Source organism: Aphelocoma coerulescens, chromosome 3, assembly GCF_041296385.1.
Source record: "Aphelocoma coerulescens isolate FSJ_1873_10779 chromosome 3, UR_Acoe_1.0, whole genome shotgun sequence".
NCBI lineage: Eukaryota > Metazoa > Chordata > Aves > Passeriformes > Corvidae > Aphelocoma > Aphelocoma coerulescens.
Window position 1 is genome coordinate 3,383,320 of NC_091016.1, and position 20,872 is coordinate 3,404,191.

General features: G+C 44.9%; 1 protein-coding gene across 23 annotated transcripts in view; it reads left to right on the plus strand.

Moving 5' to 3' along the window:
* The window catches only part of CCDC85A (coiled-coil domain containing 85A), a 215,823-nt gene that overhangs the window by 71,254 nt on the left and 123,697 nt on the right, over nt 1–20,872 (plus strand). For 14 of the 23 annotated variants that reach the window (XM_069008866.1, XM_069008871.1, XM_069008872.1 and 11 more), the window contains exon 1: nt 18,915–19,240. In XM_069008866.1, coding sequence (XP_068864967.1) covers nt 19,022–19,240 — 219 coding nt within the window. In that variant the 5' untranslated portion in view covers nt 18,915–19,021. Of the gene's footprint in view, nt 1–18,481; nt 18,734–18,851; nt 19,241–20,872 lie in introns of those variants that run through there. The other 9 variants (XM_069008874.1, XM_069008879.1, XM_069008882.1 and 6 more) reach the window with 4 other exon arrangements.

The following is a 20,872-nucleotide window of genomic DNA, read 5'->3' on the forward strand; positions in this document are numbered from 1 at the left end:
GCTTACTCACAGTGTAATAGATCAGAATTTGCTCCCCGGCCTTTGTGATGGCCTTTAGCCTCTCTCCCCTCAGTTTTGGGAACACAGAAATTCCTGTGCTGAATCAGGCTAATGGTTCAGCATTCCAGCAGCAGCAGCTGACCTAAAACCCCAGGGACAGATGTGCTTCAAAATTGTTTCTACCTCGTGGTTGATATTTCAAAATATGAGAGCAAAAATCTGCTTCCCGCAGAGTCTATAAAAAGGACACAATAACACTTTCACTTCCCAGGAGCAGTGCTGAGCCCAGACCGTTTGCAAAACACTTTCAAGTCCTGGACTTAAATTAGCAAAGCTCAACTATTTTTACCTCCCAAAGACCTGCCCCTCTTAAGGAAATGTACATTTGATTTAGAGTTTTTCCTGGTGTTCAAAGGGGACTTGGACGTGTCTCTCAGCCTCTTGTGTTTGATGGGATTTGTGCATGTGAAGCACCTTCATAAGAGGGTTATTCATTACCTCTCACTTTGAGTGAACACACTGTTTTCCAGCTAAGCCATCCTGTTTAAGTTTTGCTGTCCTGTGCAGAGGTATGCCTTCAGATCCCAGTTTTTGTTTTCTTAATACTTTTGAAGTTACTTGTTCCTAAAATACGACTCTCAGTAAACATTTCAGTGCTTTAATTTGGCTTCAATTTACGTTTGAATATTAAAGTTCCAAAATAGTTTTATGAGCAAATAAAAATACGATGGCTCTGGGAGCCTTTCTTTTCAATATCTTTTAGTTATGTTAAACTCTGCACTCAAGTAACTGCCTTATAAACAGCTTTATATTGCACTCGATTGCAAGTCATTGGAACAACATTCCATAATGGCTTGCAAATGGCATAACATTATGTGCCCCAGTTTCTGCAGCCAGAATGAACAAGATCATTGGAAAGGTTGCTGATAAAAGTGGGCATAAAAAAGATAACCTTAAATCTAAACCCTCTATATCAAAAGTAATTGAACAAAGTAAAAAAACCCCATATATATTTCTTCTCAGAAGCGACATGAGCCAGCCCAATCCTGCTTGCTGAAATGCGTTTTCTTATCATATTCCAAGTAAAATTTTTATTTCTTTTAAAGCTGTGCTTGCTGTGACAAAAAATGATTGCATAAATAATTTTTCCTCACCTTTGGAAAGCTGATTCTCTCTAAGAATCAATTAGTTAGCTGTCAGAAGAAAGCCTGGATCATATATTCTGGAACACTTAGTGGGCAGAGCAGTGTTGAAACATCCGTGGCAAATGTTCATTGCTTGAGGTCTGGCAAAATTAAAAGTGCTGTACAGGACTGACATTTTTTAGTTAAAACCTAAGGCATCACTGGAGAGAAACCTGTATAATTAGATGCTTATATTTCTTTTCAAGGTGTAAATCTTTTAGATTTTTATGAATGTTACCATCAGCTGCAAAAATGGGAAATAGCAGAAAAGATGGTCAGTGCTAGTGTGGTATTTTGCAAAATCTTGATTGAAAAAAACCCATCAAGTCACTAAAAGATACAAATTTTTTCCAGTTATTGTCTTGACAACTTTGATATTTCAAGTGCTTTTTGAAACACATCCAGAAACTCATGGGACCCAGTTCCACATGGTGCAGCTTCTTATGCCCCTCCCAAAACATAAACCCCAAACCCACCAACCAAATACCTTGCCTGGGAAGTTTTGACAGAAAATGAAGCTTTGTTAACTGAGGGACTTGTGCCTCTTTTGTGTGGGCAGTGTTTTGGGTGTCAGCTGTTTGGTGATCATACATTTTAATTAAGGCAGGGCACAGTGATGTGTGTGCTTTATTTGAGCTTGTTCTCCCTTTTAAGCCTAATGAACTTATTCAGCCCCACAAGCAGGAACAAGCCTGTCAGATCCCTTTGCCAGCGGACTTTGGCACAGATCCCTGAGCAGATAGTGTGAGATGGCATCACTCAAGAGAGGGAATTGTCCAATCCTATAGAAATCCAGCTGCTGTTCTTAGTAAAATACAGTACTCTGAAGTGGGGCATATTTTCCTCCTACCTTCCTGTGAGGAAGGTGATGCACTGGGGGAGAAAGATGTTTCCCAGATGCACTTCTAGGAACAAATGCTTTTGGAGATGCTGAGGTGGCTACACCACTTAAATTCTGGCTTTCTCACTGCTTATTTTATCAACTGCTCTCAAGCTTATGAGCTGCAGCCGGATGGACTGTGGTCCTTTTGGGAAACATCTCTAGGTTTTATTTCATCGGAGTTTGAGAGCTGCAGCCATGAGTTACTGCACAGTCACCTTCACATGCACTACACCGTGCAGTAAAAGCAAACTGCTCAGGTTTTGGTTTTTATTTTGATTTGATTTGAACAGACTTTCCTGACTTGTGTGTGAGAGAAGAGAGTGAGGCAGAAAGATCAGGTGTCAGTTTTCACAGGGATGGTCCCAAAGGTTAGAGCAGCAGTTGAGGATCAGGATTTCTGTCCTTTCCCTGCCTCAGTCATGGCTCACAGCCACTGAGACAATTGACGTGCTCTTTCTGAGCTCAGGTTCACAGGGATTTTCTGTCTGACGCAGTGTGATAACATTGTCTCATGGTGGTGCTGAGGGAATGATGTGTAGCTAAAGCAAAGACTTGGACCAGGAATCCTGTTCTGGTCAGGTTTACATCTGTCTGTAAGCCATGCCTGAGCTTCCTTCCTCCATCAAACGATACTGTAATCCTGAATTTATACATTAAGGAATCCCTTCAGTGGGTAACCGCAAAGTGGCCAGCGGTACAAAATGTCGCGTGCAATGTCCACATGCAAGAATGGGGTCTATGAGGGGAAACCCTGTAAAACGGGGGGAGATTCTTGGGAATCACCCCGATACCCGTGGAAGTGGCTCTCGTGTGAGTCACAAAAGGCGTGGGCCTTTCTTGGGAGAGAATCTCCGGAATCGCTCTCTGTGGTGCCATTGTCTCCTTGCCAGTGCCGGGAGAGGTTGGAGGCAGGCACAGGCCTGGCGGCGTGGGATGCTCTAAAGGGCCGTTAAGGACCACGCCCGGAGGCGAAGCCCCTTTTTTTCTGTGGAGACCAAACAGGAGGGTGTCTCAGGCGGTCGGGGGAGCGCCGATGTACATATTTATATAAGTGTATAATTTGTGCGTATTTTATACGTGCCCATATCCATACGGGCCGGCGCGCTCAGGCATCGCCTGTGTGCGTGCGCCACCTGCCGGCCGCAACGCCCTTCCCGCCTTTTTTCCCGCCGCCCTTCCTGCCACTTTCCCCGCCACTTTCTGTGGGACCCAGGGAAGAGTCGTGAGGGGATTTGGTTGAGGAGGGAACCGCCCCGGCAGGCTGCAGGTGTTTTGAACTGTGAGTGATGTCCCCATGCCGTATTACATGTCACCCACATTCATCCCGCTGTATTCTTGAGTTTCTCCAAGGGAGACCCAAGTTCTCAGCCCCAGAGGAAACATCCTCTGCGCTCTTTGGAAATTCTCTCTGTGGAGAGATGCCCAGACATCTTCCACTGTCTCTGACTGAGTTAATGCCGGCAGGGATTTCGTTTAAGGGACCCTGTTTTCCATTAGCAGTTACTCCCACACAGGGCTGCCCTCCCAGTGTTCCCAGCCTTGGTGTGTGGTTTGTAGTGCTGGAAGTCATGCACTGTTCCAGCCCTCTGTGGTGGGAACAGACGGCCGAAAAGGCCTGGATTTGCCCAATATAACCTGTGGGCACAGCTGGCCTGTGCAGGTAGCCCTCAGCCCGGCGGTTTGTGTGCTGGGAGTGCATCCAGAGGGTCCTGGAGAGCTGAGCCATCCTCTCAGATCCACATTCTCCCCATGGAGCACTCGGAGTGACTGGTTCCATGTGGGCACATCTGGATAGGTGACAAAAGCTGAGGAAGATAAGTCTGGGTCAGCATATCTTATCAAAGACAGGTACAGAGCAAGTTTATTTAAGCTGTATTTGACTTACCTGTATAAAAGCCAGAGGGGAATGTAGCTCTTGGCTCCTGAGTACAATTATGTTTTATTTGATGCTTTATGTCTTAATTTCTGCAATTTTAGTGCTCATATTAATTATTTTTGAAAATGTCAATGAATAGGTCCGGGGGTTGGTTTATTTGTCTGTTTATCCCCAAGTGATGTTCATTAAATAACAAATCCACACAGTTTTCTGAGCTGAATGAAGTCACTCCACTGCTGTTTCCCTACTTCCCATGCAGTACTTCTCATGGACAGATGAGGCTGCTATGGAATTGGTTATTTCAGCTGGGGGAGTGCTATTTAGGGGACTGTCCTCTGCCTGCTAGATACTTGCTGAGGGCTCTGACAAGCCTTGACACAAGTAGTTACTCCTGCCTGGCTTCTTCTAGCCTAGATCACTATAAAGTGCAATAACAGAGGGCTGGTTACCCTTGACAGATGCTTGGAGGTGATGCTGAAGGTGACCACCAGTTTCACTGTGACATGTGTATCAGTGCTTCCCAGTTCTGTGCAGGTGTCACCTCGCTGCCACGGGCACACCCAAACTTTGGTTTGCATTTAGAGGGCACTGGGCTGCCTTGAGAGCTGCTTCTCCCTTCTGCCAAAATTCCTGCCTGAACTGCTCCTGCTGTTTTTTACTGTAACATTAAGCTTATAGATATTACAGCACCGTCAGCTGAAATCCCTGGCTCCACCACTGACTTTCAAATTTGTAGTCTGGCCTTAACCTTAGCACAAGCAAATGCTTATTTAGGTTGTTTTGCAAGTGTATGATTTAATGACATCACCAAATTTCTGGCTAATCAAGATCTTTCCAGAAGCAAACAATAAATGGCAGCAAAGCATATTCTTGAAGTAGATTTTGCATACAAAAATCTGAGCATTAGAAATATGTCTTTTTAGTAACAAGATAAAAAACTCAGAATCAGCTTCTAGGATCAAAGATAAATCTCCTTGTTCTACACATAACACATGGTATGGGATGATGATGTGTAACAAGCAGCACACCTGACACTCCCACAATGAAAACCACTTTCTCCAGGCAGAGCCGTTTGGTACCCTTATAAATCCAAAAGAAAATCAGGTTGTATTGTCCCAAGAAAGAGCATCTACTTAGAGCAGACCAAAATGTTATTTTTCCCTAAGGGAGCATATTGAATGCAACATTATTCTCCAGATAATGGACAAAACCATTCTTTATTACGAAGACTTCATGCCCTTTCATAAGTGTTAATAATGCTGGGGATGTGTGGGTGGGAGAGCAGGTGGGTAGGAGTGCTAAATGGAAAACCGAAAGGCAGAGCTATGAGGCTGTAATTTCTTATGAAATATTGCTCCATGTGATACCTCTTTGCTTTAAAACATTTTTATAGAAGAGAAATACTTTGCATTTCCTGCAGTCTTCAAGTTTTTGCTGGGTTTTGTGACTGCAGTACTTCTGGAAGGCGGTGGGGAGGGGATAGCTTAGGAAAGCCTTTATTTATCCCAATGACATACAGTAGCACCAGCAGTGGAAATTTCCTTGTGCTCTGGGCCGGTGCCTGAATCTTGTCTAAAATCATCTCCTAGGCTCAGAGCAATATCCCTCTCCAGCTCTCCCAAGCCTCCCGAGATGGGACTCATTGCTGTTCTTCCAAAAACATTTTCCTGTGCTTCAGAAATTGGGTGGTTTTCCCTCATTATCCTCTTTGGAGGTCACAGAGTGATAGTGGCAGCAGAGGTGGCTGCACACAGGGGTGGATTCAGGGGGATTCCTGGGATGGACTCCATGTCCGAGTACCTGGAATCCTTCCATCTTCTGTTTGCTTGGAAAATTCTGTCATTGAATCTGATTCCTACATTGTGGCCACCAAATGTTTCAGCTTCACAACTCTGGCTCATGGGGCAGTAAGGGCCCAGGAGATTTTTTCCAGTTTCAACCTGTTTGGCTCACTATTGCTATTGTAAAACTGTAAAACCTTCCCCACAGGTACTAGTAAAGGTTTAGGACTGTCCTTTCATAAGAAGTCCTATGGGAATTTCCATTCAGAGTCCAGAAAACTCTATTAACACAGTTCTTTCATCTACAGTGTCCAGAAATGCTTTTCTGAAATGATCAGATTGAAACTTCTCTTCATAGTTGCACAGATTTTTTCATGGCTGAAAGTAAAATCCAGTGAGCTTGAAATTTCACTATATAGACCTCACCAGCCAGCTTCTATCTAAATTAAAGAAAGACTCCATTTCTAGGAATAATAACATTATAAAAAATAATTAACACGAGGATGAATATTTGCAGCCCTAATAGTCAGAAGCAGTAGAGGTAATGAGAAAGATTAAAATCAGTGCTGGCCTTTCCTGTTAGAAGTTTATGGGCATTTAATGAATTTAAATGGAAAAAGGAAGCTGATAATTGAATTATTCGTAAGAACTTTCTTCAGCAGGGTTTGAATGATTGCTGTTGCCTTTCACTGCTGCGCTCCCATTTGTCACCTCAACCCGTGCACTGGGAGTACTGGATCTATATTTATTTATGTAATCAGGCAAACATGAGAAGTGTGCTATTGATGGCATTGATTGGAAACATGTAACCAGCACCACAAAAAGGTGAGTTGGAACAGGAGCCAACTGCTCAGAGATTGCTACAGCCACCTAAAGAGTTAGACAGGAGCAGAGAAGTCATTTGAAAGAGGTAACTGTGTCAGGCTGGAGAAATGCTTTTATGCCTCTACACTTAGAGCTTCCCATGTAACACCCGACAATTATATGGGGATGTGGGGGAAAAAGAGGTTCCTACAGGAAACTCTGGGCAATTTGCATTGGTCCATAAAGGAAGGCAGAGAACAGCAGAAAAAAGGCAGGCTCAGCCTACACAACTAGCAGGGAAAATGCTGCAACATGAATTAATTTTCATTAAAAAGGCGTGTGGAACAGCAGGAGGACAAACTGCAGCTCTCTGCAGATGGAAAGGGCAGTGGGAGGAAGATGCCAGCAGGGAAAATGCTGCAAATTGGTGTTTTGGAGAAAAGGCAAATGCGTTCACCCTGTCAGCTGCGGGAGGTTTCTTTTTATTGCAGGCTGTGTGTGGTAGCTAATGTGTGTGCGTCCTTGTGGCTTTGGGGATTGTTAGTTTGGGTTGGTTTTAGTACCTGAAAACCCTCAAAAACTATTGGAAAAAATCTAACAATTGTGAGTTATCCTGACACTGACATCCCTGCAGACCAGTGGCCTGCAAAGAAACCCAGAAGGAACTTTTCCCTACTCACAGAGGTCTATCCATTTGCCACAAAAACAACAGATGTTGAAAGGAAGTAATTTTAAACTGTAAGGTTTAAATTGGCAGCAGGGGAAGACAAGTTGCCAAAATGTGTTTCTGAAAGCCTCAATTCCGCCTAGTGGGAGACTTCCACGTTTGGCCCCTGCACAGAGACACTTGCATTTCATTTAATCTGCTGTGGCGCAATCGGAAGGCCCTGGCTAAAAGAAATGTCCTGTGAAGCAGATCCAGAGCACTTGGCCCATGGAAAGCTCTGCACTACTCTGCTTTTATCTCTGGTGGTGGTTTTTGAGGTGCATCAGTGAGGGCTGCACTCACCAGGTGTCTGGTGGGGGTATTTGCCATGTGGGAAGAAGCAATGGGATTTGGTCCCTGGAACTTCCCAAATGCAGCTTTTCTGTCTGGGTATGAGCGCTCCAGTAGCTGAAGGGAGTTCACAGTACCCCTATGCATGAGCAAAGCTTAAGGAAAAAGAGATTACTGTGACAGGGATCTGTGGACATAGCTAAAAAGGCAGAATTTCAGGGACAATGGGAGAGCAGATGTGAGTTCTCACTGAGTATACAGGACAGCTCTAAAACTCTAAAATTACTTTGTAATAAGTTGTACAGGATCCTTTCTAATTATTACACACATGTGCAAAGAAATGAGAAGTGTTTTGTAAATGTAGTGGTCAGAGAAGGAGAGTAATTGAAATGTTAATTCTAATCATATGCTATGCTCATGCATTGATTTTTTAATTCATGTTATCCATTAATTAGTTAATGCCTGTAAAGTGCATTGAAGATAGAAAATGCTAGAAATTACTATGGACTATTATTACTATCGTTATCCACTAAGTTTAATTAGTTCTTGTACATTTTAATTGGATTATTGAGATGTAAACTTGGCGGAGATGATTTCAGACCAAAGGCTGTTCTCAGAATCCTGGCAAAGTGAGCAGCTGCAGTGCCCATCCATACAAATCAGGAGACTGCCTTGTTTCTGCAGATTGATACATAAATCTTCTTAGGTTTGTGCTACATGAGCATTGCATCTGATGGCTTCCCTCTCCCCGGAACACTCCTTGTTTAGGGCCAGGCTGGGACGCGTTCAGCCCGGCCTGGCGATGGTATTGCTACAGGAGGATGTGTTACGGTGCTGAGCACTGATTTATGTCCCTGGAAGACGAGAAACAAGAAGATTATAGCACAAAGATGAGAAGACTCTCAATTTCCCTGTGGGGCCAGCACATTTCTGTCACCCTTTGAAGAAGGGGAGTTGTCTTTAAACCAATAGGTCTTTAACAGTATCTGCTTGTAGTTTGTTCTCTTTCCTTTCTATGTCTGTAATCATGATGAAACCCTCTGACTTTGTCCTTCGTTCTTGTCGGTGCTTTGGAAGGTTGTATGGGAATTAACTGTTTCTATTCAGCCTTATTTATTTATTTATTTATTTATTTATTTATAAATAGCTGCTTTTGAGGGAAGCATCAATATCTGATTCTCTTGGATGAGAGAGGTTTTCCTTTCAATTTGGTCCATACTGCTTTCCCCGCCCCTGTGATAGATCAGGGATATTCTGGGTTTGTGTAAAGTTGAAAGTGGTCTAGTTCCAGAACCTGCTTTATTTCCAAAAGTAATTTCTCAGCTGCACATCTTCCCATGGCTGTTTGCAACAGGGCTCAGTGCTCTGCCTATTTACCAAATGTTTTGATTTTAATGCTTTTAAGAACCACTGTTAAAAAATCTCCCACCAAAATAAAAAAAAGGCATTATAATGGAAAAAAGAACACAAACACATTTGCTCTTTTAAAAAAGACGTTTATCAAAGTTCAGTCAGCTGGGATTTTCTGACACATGGCTGACTTGCAAAATTCTCTTTAACATCTTTGCATTTTGGCAATGTAAGAAAGTACCACTTGGATTACTGCAACTGTGAGGATTTTAATTGACAAGAGAAAAAAGTAGGCATTGTGATTTTCCCCCCCCTTATTATTTTTTGCTGGAGATTTCCCTCTTTTAATTTTGTTTCTGTAATTTTCTCTGTGCAAATGTCATTCTACTTTTACAAAGACATGAGGACCAAGGCTGGTAAGAAGTACTTGATCAGGGTATGAGTACAGCACTCCTTGCAAGTAATGGAAAGCCATGTATTGGAGCCAGTGAGTTTTGGGACAAATTCTAAAATATCTAACTGGTCTCTGCCTCTGTAGCACTGAATTCCTATTAAAAATTAGTGAAGTTTGTTTCCTTTTTTAATCGTAACTTTCTTTGAGTCAGTTCTGGGGTCTTATGTAGTGACATCATACCCCAGTCCTTCAGGACTAACCCGATTGTCCCTATCCACAGATACTAGAAAATTACAATCTGTTATTTAGCCTTGAAGAACATTGGCTGAGTCAGCCTAGGCAATCTCATTTCTGGGTTAGATCCTCCTTTGTTTCACATGGTGCTGAAGTTGCAAGAGTTTGCTATGCAAAAATCTTTGTGCACGCTGTTTATCTAATGCTGCAAACAGAGAAAATGCTCATCCCCTGAAGGTTGGGGGTTGGGGTTTTTGGCATCTAATTTTTCCTTGTTAGGAACAATTGTTTCAACTGCAGCCTATCAGTTTATTTTCAGAACCGTCTTGCCCTTGGCATTTTTCATACCTCAGCTGTGACAAAATGTACAGCAGTGTGATTCTCTTTCCTCTCCCTGTGTATTCCAAACGTTAGGATGTGTGTCATCCCAAATTGCTGGGAAGTGACTGAGGTCAGCAGGATTTTGCTGGCCGTTCTCAAGGAATGGTTTGTGCTTTACTTAGATTAAATCTTATTTCTTGGAATTGCTAAATTGCCCCCTCTCTGTTTTAGCTCTGTTTCATTCAGTTTAGAATGTCCAGTCTTGTCTGTCATGCCTGTGGCTGTGCAAGCCATACACAGGGATTTTCTCTACCCATGAATTCCTGCTCCACTTAAAAACCCAAACAAGCCTAAAAGCCTCTCACACCAATGCCCAGTTTCCTGAGTTCATGCATCTCCTCTGGAACTGATTAAGTAATAATAGCTCAAAGGAGGATGCTTAGAATAGAAATCCTGATTTGAGTGTTCCTTTTGGTTTTGCTGTTGCTGTTCATAAGCAAATAGAACAAAATCTCCAGTAATGTGCATATCATTGCAGCACAGTGTTGTAATGATACAGCACGTAACATTAAGTTAGCACTAGATAGAGTAGTTCACTTACCTAATATATTGAACACAGCCTAATTAAATATTTAATGGATTTTTCCCACTGAGAGGAATCAGCAGAATAACTAACGAGTGTGTTCCTGGAGATGAAAGTTGCAGAGGAAGGTGATCTGTGGGGATTGTTGTTCATTCAATAACCTCATGAGCTGCCTTTCCAATTACTGTATACCTTCCTTCCGAGAGGGCCACTGCATACATTGATATGTAGATGCATATTTCAGTGGCCCCAAACCAGTGAGAACTTCAAAGTCTTACTGCATGACATAGTGGTAAATGTTCAGCTGATTACTGTTCGCTGAACTGACAATAAAGTTGTGGTTTGTTCCTTCCTTAGTTTAATGTGAGCACAGCTTTGCAGTGAGAAATGCCCATATATTATTACATGGGACACTCAGATTTAACTAATTCTGCCTCTTTCCTTTGTAGGAACCGGAGATCTAAAGGTGTATCTTGCAAATTCTAGGAGCACTGTCTTTTTATGGACTATATTGAGGACAGTCCTCTCCTTTAGTAGTTCTATAGCCTCAGCTCCAAGGGGTCCCACTCCATGGCTGGGGGTCTCGGTTGCCATTGCAGTACAAATAAATAAATGAGGCTCAGCATGGATAATACACTGCAGTCTTTATTCTGTCCTGAATGGCATTGTCAGAGCTGATAATTAATTAATTTCTGGAGCCAGTGGTGTCTTCACAGGGCTGGAGCAAGTGAACATTGTATCTCTTAGCAGGCAACTTCCTTCTACAGTCCTGCAGTTTCCAACTGATGTGAAGGCAATAACTTTAGATCCAGCTGGGCTTTAATTCCAGCTGAAACTTACAACTCCACTAGGCATTGTGATAGTTTTACTGCCATACCATTAACTCTCCTTTTCTGGCAACCTTTCTTGTTTTTCTCATCAAAAATAATCTGTAGATAGCAATAAAAAAAAAAAAAAATTGGCAAAAGGTGTCTGCTGTCCTGGGCAGACTCTCTGTTCACTGGGCCCTTTCACTGACATTGTGAATGAGCCCAAAGGGCTCTGAGCACCAGCTCCTTCACCCGTGTTACTGCCATAATCCACCAGAGCCCTGTGAGGAATTGCCAGTGAGCTGGAGACCCAGGGTTTGTTCAGATGTGGCATATAAACCCTAAGAAATACTGCAGTCATCTTTCAATTGCTGTAGCAGCACAGGGAATGCACTCAATAGGAAGTGCCATGTTCCGTTAGATAAGCTCTGAATGCTTCACTTCATAGGAGCCCAAACACTGAAGGGTTTTGTTGTTGTTGTTGGGTTTTTCTTCTGTTCTTTTCCTTTTGTTCGTTTGCTTTTTAATTAAAAAGGAAAGGGGGAAAAAAGCCCAGTTTTAAAGAAGATGATAAGGAAATGGGAATTACCAGAGCTGCGACTGGTATAAAGGAAGTGAATGTTATCACAGCCACATCTGCTGGAGAGGTTGTGTTACTCCTGCTGCTTTTTATTCTCTAAAACTTAAAGGGTCTTGGAATTCTTTCTTGCAGCAGGAGCTGTGCAGAGCTAAGCACCCCTCAGATGAAGCCTGGGTGAGGGCTGGCAGGGCAGCATTGCAGGTTAACTTGTCAGGAAATGAGCTGTTCCTGAGCTGCTGGAGTCCCAACAAGGAGGGATGTTGTGGAAAGCAGCACTCCAGATGCTGTGGCCTGGCCACTGGCTTTGGGAAGTGCTGACATGGACTTGGGGTTGCAGTGAGGATGAGACTGATGTGGACTGATGTGCAAATGTCTCCTGTGGGTGTTCCTTGGTTTTAGGCTTTACTTTCATTACTTGGTTTCCAATTTTGTACTCAAGGACCAATGCTTGGCTGGATGAATGGTTTTGTTTGTGTTTTTAAACTAGTCTAGTATTTAAAGTGACTGTATGGGAATCTTCAAAAGAATCTAATTTTGCTTCTCTGTAAATAGGTAATCCTAGTAAAGATGTGAAAACCTTAGAATGGGAAGTTTGGATAATTTGGAAGTCCCTGGAATGGTTTCCCACTGAGCTATACTGTGGAAGTTGTCAGTGAAACAGCAAGAGACAGCGAGAAATTGGCTTCTGCAACAGACTGCTGGTGTCTTTGTGACAAAGTGGTGAATAAATAACCAATGATTTCACAACAGAGCCCACCTTACTAACCTGAAATTTTGGGATATGTGTTGAAAGTTATAAAATCCCGCCCTACCAAGGAAGGAGCTGGATATAAAAGGCCATTGCGTAGCCATGAGTCAGCTGGAATGAGGGGATGGGTGACTGATTTAAATGTTTTTCGATAAATTAAGATGATTCTAAATGAAAAATAGTGTTACAAACCATTGGAGATCTGTCCTAGTGTAGATTAGTTTTACTTAAGCACACATAGCTTTGTAAAGAATGCAATGAGTAGTCACTTTTTGTAAAAAGGTTTTATTAACACATATCAATAATGCCTTAATCTCATTCCAATGCTTGTGCTTACTAAGTATGTTGTAAATGCTTAGAGCTCTATTGATGTCTTAGAGGAGGACAGAAGGTCTCCATCTTCGTGTCTGTAGATACTGTGCCAGTATTTGCCCCTTTTCTGGGGTTGGGGGAGCAAAGGATGATAGTCTAGGACATGCACCTCGTCTCACTTCCCACCATATGGGCATGTACTTTATTTCCATCAACAATGGTGGAAAGAAGCATCTGGCCCCTTATTAACTCACTAATCAAGTATGAACAGGAAGTAAAGTCCAGTGTTACTCAAATGAACAGGAGCACAATTAAAACAACCCCACAGATGCTCTGGTTATGTGTCTGTGTTGGATCCCAGCCAGAACAAACTGTCAGCTCTGCAGAAAAGTTGCCAAGCCTTCCACGATAAAATCAGCCGCATAAAAATGTTGTAATTAACGATTTCCCTCTAACATCTACGGATGCCTTTAAGTTATTGTTTCAGGAATGTTTTCTGCCGAGTTGGAAAGGTGCCTGTTTCCATATTTTATGTTGCCTCTAAGGATCAGCCATCAGCCCACTTGTTTGACCGTGGGCAGTTATAAAGCATGTTCATTTACATGAACCTCACTGAGATTAACAGACGGCTTTGGGAGCAAGAGCCAACACCTGCAGGAGCAATTTCCCTGTCAGTTTGAGTGGCAGTATCTGTTCCTGGCTCAGGAAAAGATCTTTTCCTTACTCACCTAATCCATGACTTGGGGAGCCTGGATTTGTCCCGGAGGAGGGGCACACAAGTCTACAACTGAAATAAAAGGCAAAGTGCCTACGTGAGACCTTCCAGGAGTTTTCATTCTATTACAGGCTCCAAGTCAAAGCTGCAAGTCTGGCTGAGCCACAGCCACTGGCTAAGCTCAAGCAGGACGTGCTCATTGCTCTCCTCTCCTCTAGGGCATCTTTGGTGGCTGTCCCGAGTCAGGGTGTGTTTAGTCTGCTCCAGATGCAGGCTTCTGTCAGCACGGTTGGGCTTGCTCCATCTCCATCCCTGGCCTTGTGTGTTTCTTCCAATTCCCTTGCATCCCATACAGGTTCTGTGAGCCAGATCAGTGCAGTCATCCACGGGAAAACCAGTCATTATTTATAAGTGGTAGATTTTGGAATTATTTTTTCATTGGCTCACGAAGCTGATCCAGCTCACCACACACTTGCATGGTTGCTGGACCATGAAGAAGGTGTAGGTGGCAACAGGAGGAAGTTCACAGCAAACTTTGCTTTGTGAGAATTTCTGAATTTTGAAATATGGAGGTAAATTTTTCAACAATTTCAAGAAGAAAAAACTTTTAATGTAGTTAGTTTTCTTACAGAATAAATAGAAACTATTTACCACAAGTAGTTAATTAAAGGGGTTTAAGTTGCAACTTTCTGAAATTTTGAAAAGCTCAATGACTAATTCAAGCTGATATTATCCCCTCTCTTCAGGTTGTTAATTTGAAAACTTTTTTTTCTAGATTTCTTTTATGTTTTCTCCTAGTTGGAATTACATTGAATTCTTTCTCTCTCAAAAGTATTTCTGGGATGAGAAAAGTGCATGTTGCCTAGTTTGGTTTGCTCAAAGCTGGCTCTTTACTTTTACGTGTGGTCAAGTCAGGAGCAAAACACGAGGATTCCATCTGTAAATGCTTTGAATACAAAAGCAGTCATTTTGACTACTGAAGGATTTTGTTTCTGGCCAGCTTTAGCTAGATGGCGTTATCCATAATATCCTTTGTGCAGTGGAAGTGGGCATGCAGTGAAGTAGGAAATACTGTGTGGATGGCCTGGTGTCAGACTATTAACTTTCATATGTACCAACACTGTGAACACTGCTGGAGACTCCATTAGGAAAAGTTGATCTATATTGTATTGTGAAATGCATTATCTAATTTATGCTGGTGCAGTGACTACAGGAGTGGCAGTCAGGGCTGGAAAGTGAATCCTTTGATGGTGAAAGAGCCGGAGGAGGAGTGAATGGATCCTGTGGCCGGTAAGTGCTGGCACAGCTGGCATTTCCAGCAGGGATCTGGTTTTTGTGACCGTGGGACGCTCTTTGAGTGTCAAGGACTGTTAGGAAGAGATGTGATCCTCCTGGCCAAATGAAGCAAAAGCATTTTTTTCCAATGTGCTGGCAAAAGCTGATGAGGAAAGCTTTAACCTAGGGATGGACAGAGAGAGCTGACTACAACAACACAAATGAGGGAGTAATGGACCAGACTGGCAAGAGATGCAAGGCTGGGGTGCTACCATGGTGGAAGAGAGGCTCTGTAGGGGCAGGATGGGAAGGTGAGGAAGGGGAACTCTCTCCTTGGTTAGGGATGGGAAGGTGTGGAGCTCTGCCTAGGGACAGCGGATGAGCCAGCAGAGAACGAATGGGCTGCACTGCAGAGCAGCTGATGTTGGGGATGCTGTGTTGGGTGTCAGCTACAGACACATGACTGATGGGAAGAACATCTAGGAGCAACTGTAACTAAAATTACATGAACTTTTCATTTTTAAAGCTCTCTCCACTGCCTTCCAATTTGGGAATGACATTTTTCAAGTCTGAACTCCTCTCAAAAGTATTTTTGGAAGGTCTGAACAAAAACAGTTTAGCCATCTTTGTGTAAAATGACTGCTAGGCAAGTACTTGGCTATGACATATTTTTGGCAGAGAGCTATTGAACAGCTTTAGGGCCTCACTGGAAATGTCCAAAAGTGTTTCTAAAATCATCAGATAATTATTATTGGTTATAACAATGCTTAGAGACTCCGCCCAGCAGTCAGAAACTTAAAGCACTGGAGGGTCTGGAGGCAGAAATGAAAAGCAAGTCCTTGAGGATATGCTGGAGAATTTTCCAGCAGCGGTTGCTGGGTATCTGCATGTCCAGGGCTGAGCAGGACACAGCAGCGGAAATGTTACTGAGCTGGCAAACTGTGGTCAGCTATGGAGATTTAACTGGCTGTGGATCCACATTGCTGCTGGCATTTGGCACGTGGTGTGAAAGGGCTGGAAGGGTGGACAGGGACTGCCATCCCCCTTGCCACTGGACAGAGGATGCAGCAATCCCAGCAGTGTGCTCTCCAAGCTCATTTGCCCAGACTCTGCACCTCAGGCTGTGAATGAGAATTATTCAGGGGAGTATTGCAAAAATACAGCTTTAATGTGAAAATTGCAGTATTTGTTTTGGGGCAGTTGTGGTCCTCACCAGTGACGGTAGCAGCCCAGGAGGAGGGAAGTACTTGGCATTTGAGCAGTGAGGTGTTCTGTCTAAAAGGAAAGTTTTACATTTGCCAGGAGATGGGAGTAATTATGTTGCACTTCCCACTCCGGTTTTGATCTTGTTACGCAAGCATGAGCGAATGTGAAATTAGATCCTCTCCTTGTAGAAACGTTCCAGATTAGTTTCACTTGATACGTTTTTGCTTCCATTATTAGACCTACACTTTTTCCCAGACTTTTGAAGTTTAAACTACTTCCGATGGCCATACTCTATGAATTCCTGTCTCACTGGTGCCTGTACAATAAAGCTGTGTCTCCTGAAGACACAAATGTGGAGGCGTTCATATTTGTGAGGAACATGGTGTTCCCTGAAGCTGTTCATCTCACATTCGTGCTTTCCATGGCACCTTGTGATCAAAAGCCGTGAAATGCTGCTCCAGAGAAACACTGGTAATGTTGAGGCAAGTGGACACTCTTCCCTGAAACTTTTGTATTAAAAAGTTTTTGGAATTTTTCAGTTAACTGTTTATTTCATGGATGGAAATTAATTTGAACTTTTAAAAATCCAATGTCATGTGACCTTTCAGCTCACACACTGCTGAATTAGAAGAAGAAGAAAAGCCTTTATTTATTGCTGTCTTTTCCCCAAGCTGTTCTTTTTCAGTCACATTAAAATGGAATATATTTGGGCATAAAAGATGACAGCTCCTTTTCATGGCCTTTTACTGTATTTTTGCTGTGGCTGGTCAGATGCTTTTATCTCAAGCTTTGTTCTTTGCAGTGGGAAAAAAAGTCAGAGGATTTAAGGGAGTGATAGAGTTTTCAGAGAAAATAAAAATTTCACACAATACTTGGCACTGCTCAGGAAATGGGATTTCATGCTGGCAAAGCTCTGTGCTTGGTTGGAGCTCTTGTTGACAGTGATGGGCTTTCGGGTTCCTCCTGCAGCTGAGCCAACATGCCATCCTTCTTTGGCACAGGTATTCCTTGGAATAGAGGCAGAGTATCCTGAGCAGCAGGCTGGACCTGTGGGAGCAGCTCAAGTGGGATTCCCATGCCAAGACCCATCCTGGATGGAACCAGAGTGTCTGGCATGTGGCTGGGAAGCTGAAGGTACATGAAAAATGGATCAGCTGAAAGAACATCTCTGCATGGCAATTGGGAAAGGAAGACACGGAGCTCTTGTGTGGTGAAAAGTCCAAGTGTAGCCTGCGAAGGATAAGAGCAGGAGAACTTTTATTGTGATCAAGTACAGCTGGCAGTTCAAGGAGAAGGTCAGCAGTAAGAACAAAGGAACAGTGTTTGGTTCAACCATTGTTGTAGCAACTTTTAAATAGGACTAAGAGCAGAAAATAATCCTTGGCTGGTCTGGTCCTGTGGCATTGGCAGGAAAATGCCAAGGGAGCTGGCAGGGACAGCGACATGGGACAGGTAGAGCACAGATTCAGCAGCTGCCAGTGGAGAGGCAGCCCTGCTCACAGGGTTACAACCTCGTGATGTGCCAGTGCTGGCATTAACTTCTTTAATTTTCCCCTCAAGAATCAGAAATCTTCTTTAATCCTACATAATTCTAAAATTGCAGAACTGGAGGTAGTAAGGGCCCATTAAGCAAGGCAGCCTCCTCTGCCCGCAGGGGGATTGTTCAGGGGGAACTTGGTGATTGAAAATAGGGATTCAACCAATTACTCACCTAATAGTTTCAGTTCATCCACTTCTGCCTCTGAGATCTGTCGTCTCATCTTTCTTTGTAAGCAGCATGAATGGATTATCAAGTTTCATTCTCAAATCATCTGCAAGGCAGATTTATGCAGAGTCTTTGAATCTCTAAGCAAATTGGGGAATATGAGTCTCTTGCTTCACTGCGGCTGAATATTCTTAGGGAGGGTGTATCAGCAGCCCAAGCCTAATTCCTATGAGGGGCTTAGCTCATGGCATGCGACCTTCAGCTCGAGTGAGGAGCTGCGCTAAGGTTCGGTGCGAGGCTGTCTGTGCCTGCGGGCTGCGCTGAGCGCCGAGGCGGTGCCGCCCGGCGGTGATGTAATGTGACCTCTCGGCAGCCGCCCCACCGGAGCCATCGCATCGATGCGCGGGCGGCTGCGTTTGTGCCTCCTTTCCGCGGGGCGCGGCGGTCACCGGCCGGGACGCGGGGCCGGGAGGGCCGGGATGCTGCCGCAGGTGCGTCCGTCCCGCAGGTGTGTCCATCCTTCAGGTGCGTCCGTCCCGCAGCTGTGTCCATCCTTCAGGTGTGTCCCGCCCGCCGCCCCGGGATGGCCCCGGCCGCGCTGGCGGGCACTGGCCGGCAGGGGGCGCCCGCGAGCCGCGCGGGGCCCGCGCCGCCCCCGCCCGCACGTGGCTCGCGCCCCGCTGAAAAGCCGCGAGCGGCCCCGCGCCCGCCAGTGGCGCCGGCAGCGCCCGCTCCGCTCCGTCCTTCCCGCTGCTTCCCGCTCGTTCCCGCTCCGCCGGCCGGGCCGCCCTGCCCTGCCCTCCGCCATGGTGCGCGGCATCGGCACTTCGCATCCTCCCCTGCATCCCGCAGCCCGGGGGCGGCGGGTACCGTGAGAGCCGCCGCGCATCCCTGCCGCTGCGGCGGGGACCAGGCGCACGCAGCTGGCGCTGACCTGTTGCAAGAGCCGGGCTTCTCTTGGGGATCTTTTGTCTAGGTCTTTTTTTCTATTTTTTTTTTTTTTTCTTTCCTTCTCGACGGGGGAAGTTTGCTCCCCGGTGTGTGGCCCGGTTTCCTCCACGCCCTTTACTCCTCCTTTTCCTCCTTTTTTCCAGAATCCGCTGCCTGGGGCCAGAAGGGGTCCCCCTCGTTACCCCCGGCCCAGCGCTGGAGCTAGGGGCACTCCTCGGGCTCCGGGCTCGCCCTTTCCCCCGGCGGCGGCGGTGGGGCGGCCCCGGGAGCGCGGGGAGGCTCCGCGAGTGCCCCGGGCTGCCGGGCCGCCACCATGTCCAAAGTGGCGGCGGAAAGTTGCGGGGCAGCGCCGGCCGAGGACTTGTCCAAGGTGTCGGACGAGGAGCTGCTCAAGTGGAGCAAGGAGGAACTGATCCGCAGCCTCCGCCGCGCCGAGGCCGAGAAGATGAGCGCGATGCTGGACCACAGCAACCTCATCCGCGAGGTGAACCGCCGCCTCCAGCTCCACCTCGGCGAGATCCGCGGCTTGAAGGTAGCGGGGTGGGCAGGGTGGGACCCCTGAAGTTTGTGCGGTGTCTCTGCGACCCCGCCCGTCCCGCCGGGATCAATCTCGTCAGGTGGATGGTCTGGGAGGAGCCGCTCCCGAGACCCGCATGAGAAGTGGATGAAGACTAGGGTGCATAGCATTTGATCCCACTTAAAAATCTAGTGTCCGGCTAGGAGATGACCAGCTGTTCGGCAGGCTGCGGGGCACAGCTGGTTTATGCTTTGCCCCAATATTCTTTTGGGTTGATAAAAACGCTGTCACCTTTGTGTTAGACTTCCTTGGTTTTGACTGAGGTTAAATGATCCTGCCTGAAGTGCACGAGAAATAAGGGTTTGTGTAGCTCACGCTGTGTTCTGTCACTATTTTCAGACGACTTAGTCTGTCAGGCAGGCTGGTAGGCTGCTAGAGAGAGGTGGGCATTTCCAGGATGCAGTGCAGCATGTGGCAGGTGATGGCAGACCCTTGGGCTAGGATTTGGGATGATCAGAATCAATCTCTAATTTATTGTCTGAAAAGGACATCTGGTAACATAGCTCTGATCAAACCATTCTCAGCTGTGGACTTGTGCAGCCTGCAGTCAGACGCCAAACAAGTCTGTAATAGCTTATCCCTTCTTAATTTCACTCTCTTGGTGGATGAGAAGCTTAGCCCCTAATGCTTCCCTCCTACTTCTGAGGACTGGGAAAAAAAGTGCAACTATTTACAGAGCATCACCTTGCCTGTGGATTATAGACCTAGAAAGTTACCTTAAAGTAGGCAGGACTACAGAACATTTTCTGGTTTATTGCTTTGAGAATTTTCAGGAAATTCCTTCAGTGAGGTGAGGTTGGAGGGAAGGAGAGAAGAGACAGGGACGCAGTGTGGACTTTTGAATTATTACAGGAAAGTGCATTAGAAGAGAGTTCTTCACTTGTAAATTGGCTTTAAATGACAGAATTATCGAGAAAGTGTCTTTGATAATAGTGTGGCATAAAATAAGTAGCTCGTGGAGGAAGACAGTTCCTGCCTCCCAAGTTTTTGTGTTCTGCAAAGTATGAGTATGTGTGTTCCTTTGATGGTGTCTGAGGGTAAAAACGACCCATCCATGATGGTATTTAATAAAACTGAAGCTTATCTTTTAAATGTAAGTTCAGTTACAACAATAGCATCTTTCTCCCAGTTATGTGTGAAAGTGTGACATCATCTGGGTTTATGCATCTTCCAGATAACTGACAAAACACGCTTAAGGTGTGTAGGAAGGAGTCACAAATTCCTCTCTCAATTCCAAACTCCTTAAGTCTTGTTTGACTTCCGCCTTTTGTTCAGATGCCTCAGCTGGGACTTTCAGAAAGAATCTGGGACAAGGAGGTTTTTTTGAACCCTGTGTTGGTGTCTGGAAATCTCCCTCCTTTGTCCTGTGTGAAATAACTGCACCATGAGTAAGAATGACCAGCTGGATGGCTGCCTCCTGCTTCCTGACTGAGGAATTGTGGACTTACACTACTTTTTTATTCCATTGTGGGATCATCTCAAACATCTCTTACTAGCAGAGGTTTTAAAGGACACATTATAGCCTTGTTGATTTTTTTTTTCCATTGTTAAATACAGGTTGAAATTGTTCAAATTCCAAGTTATTTT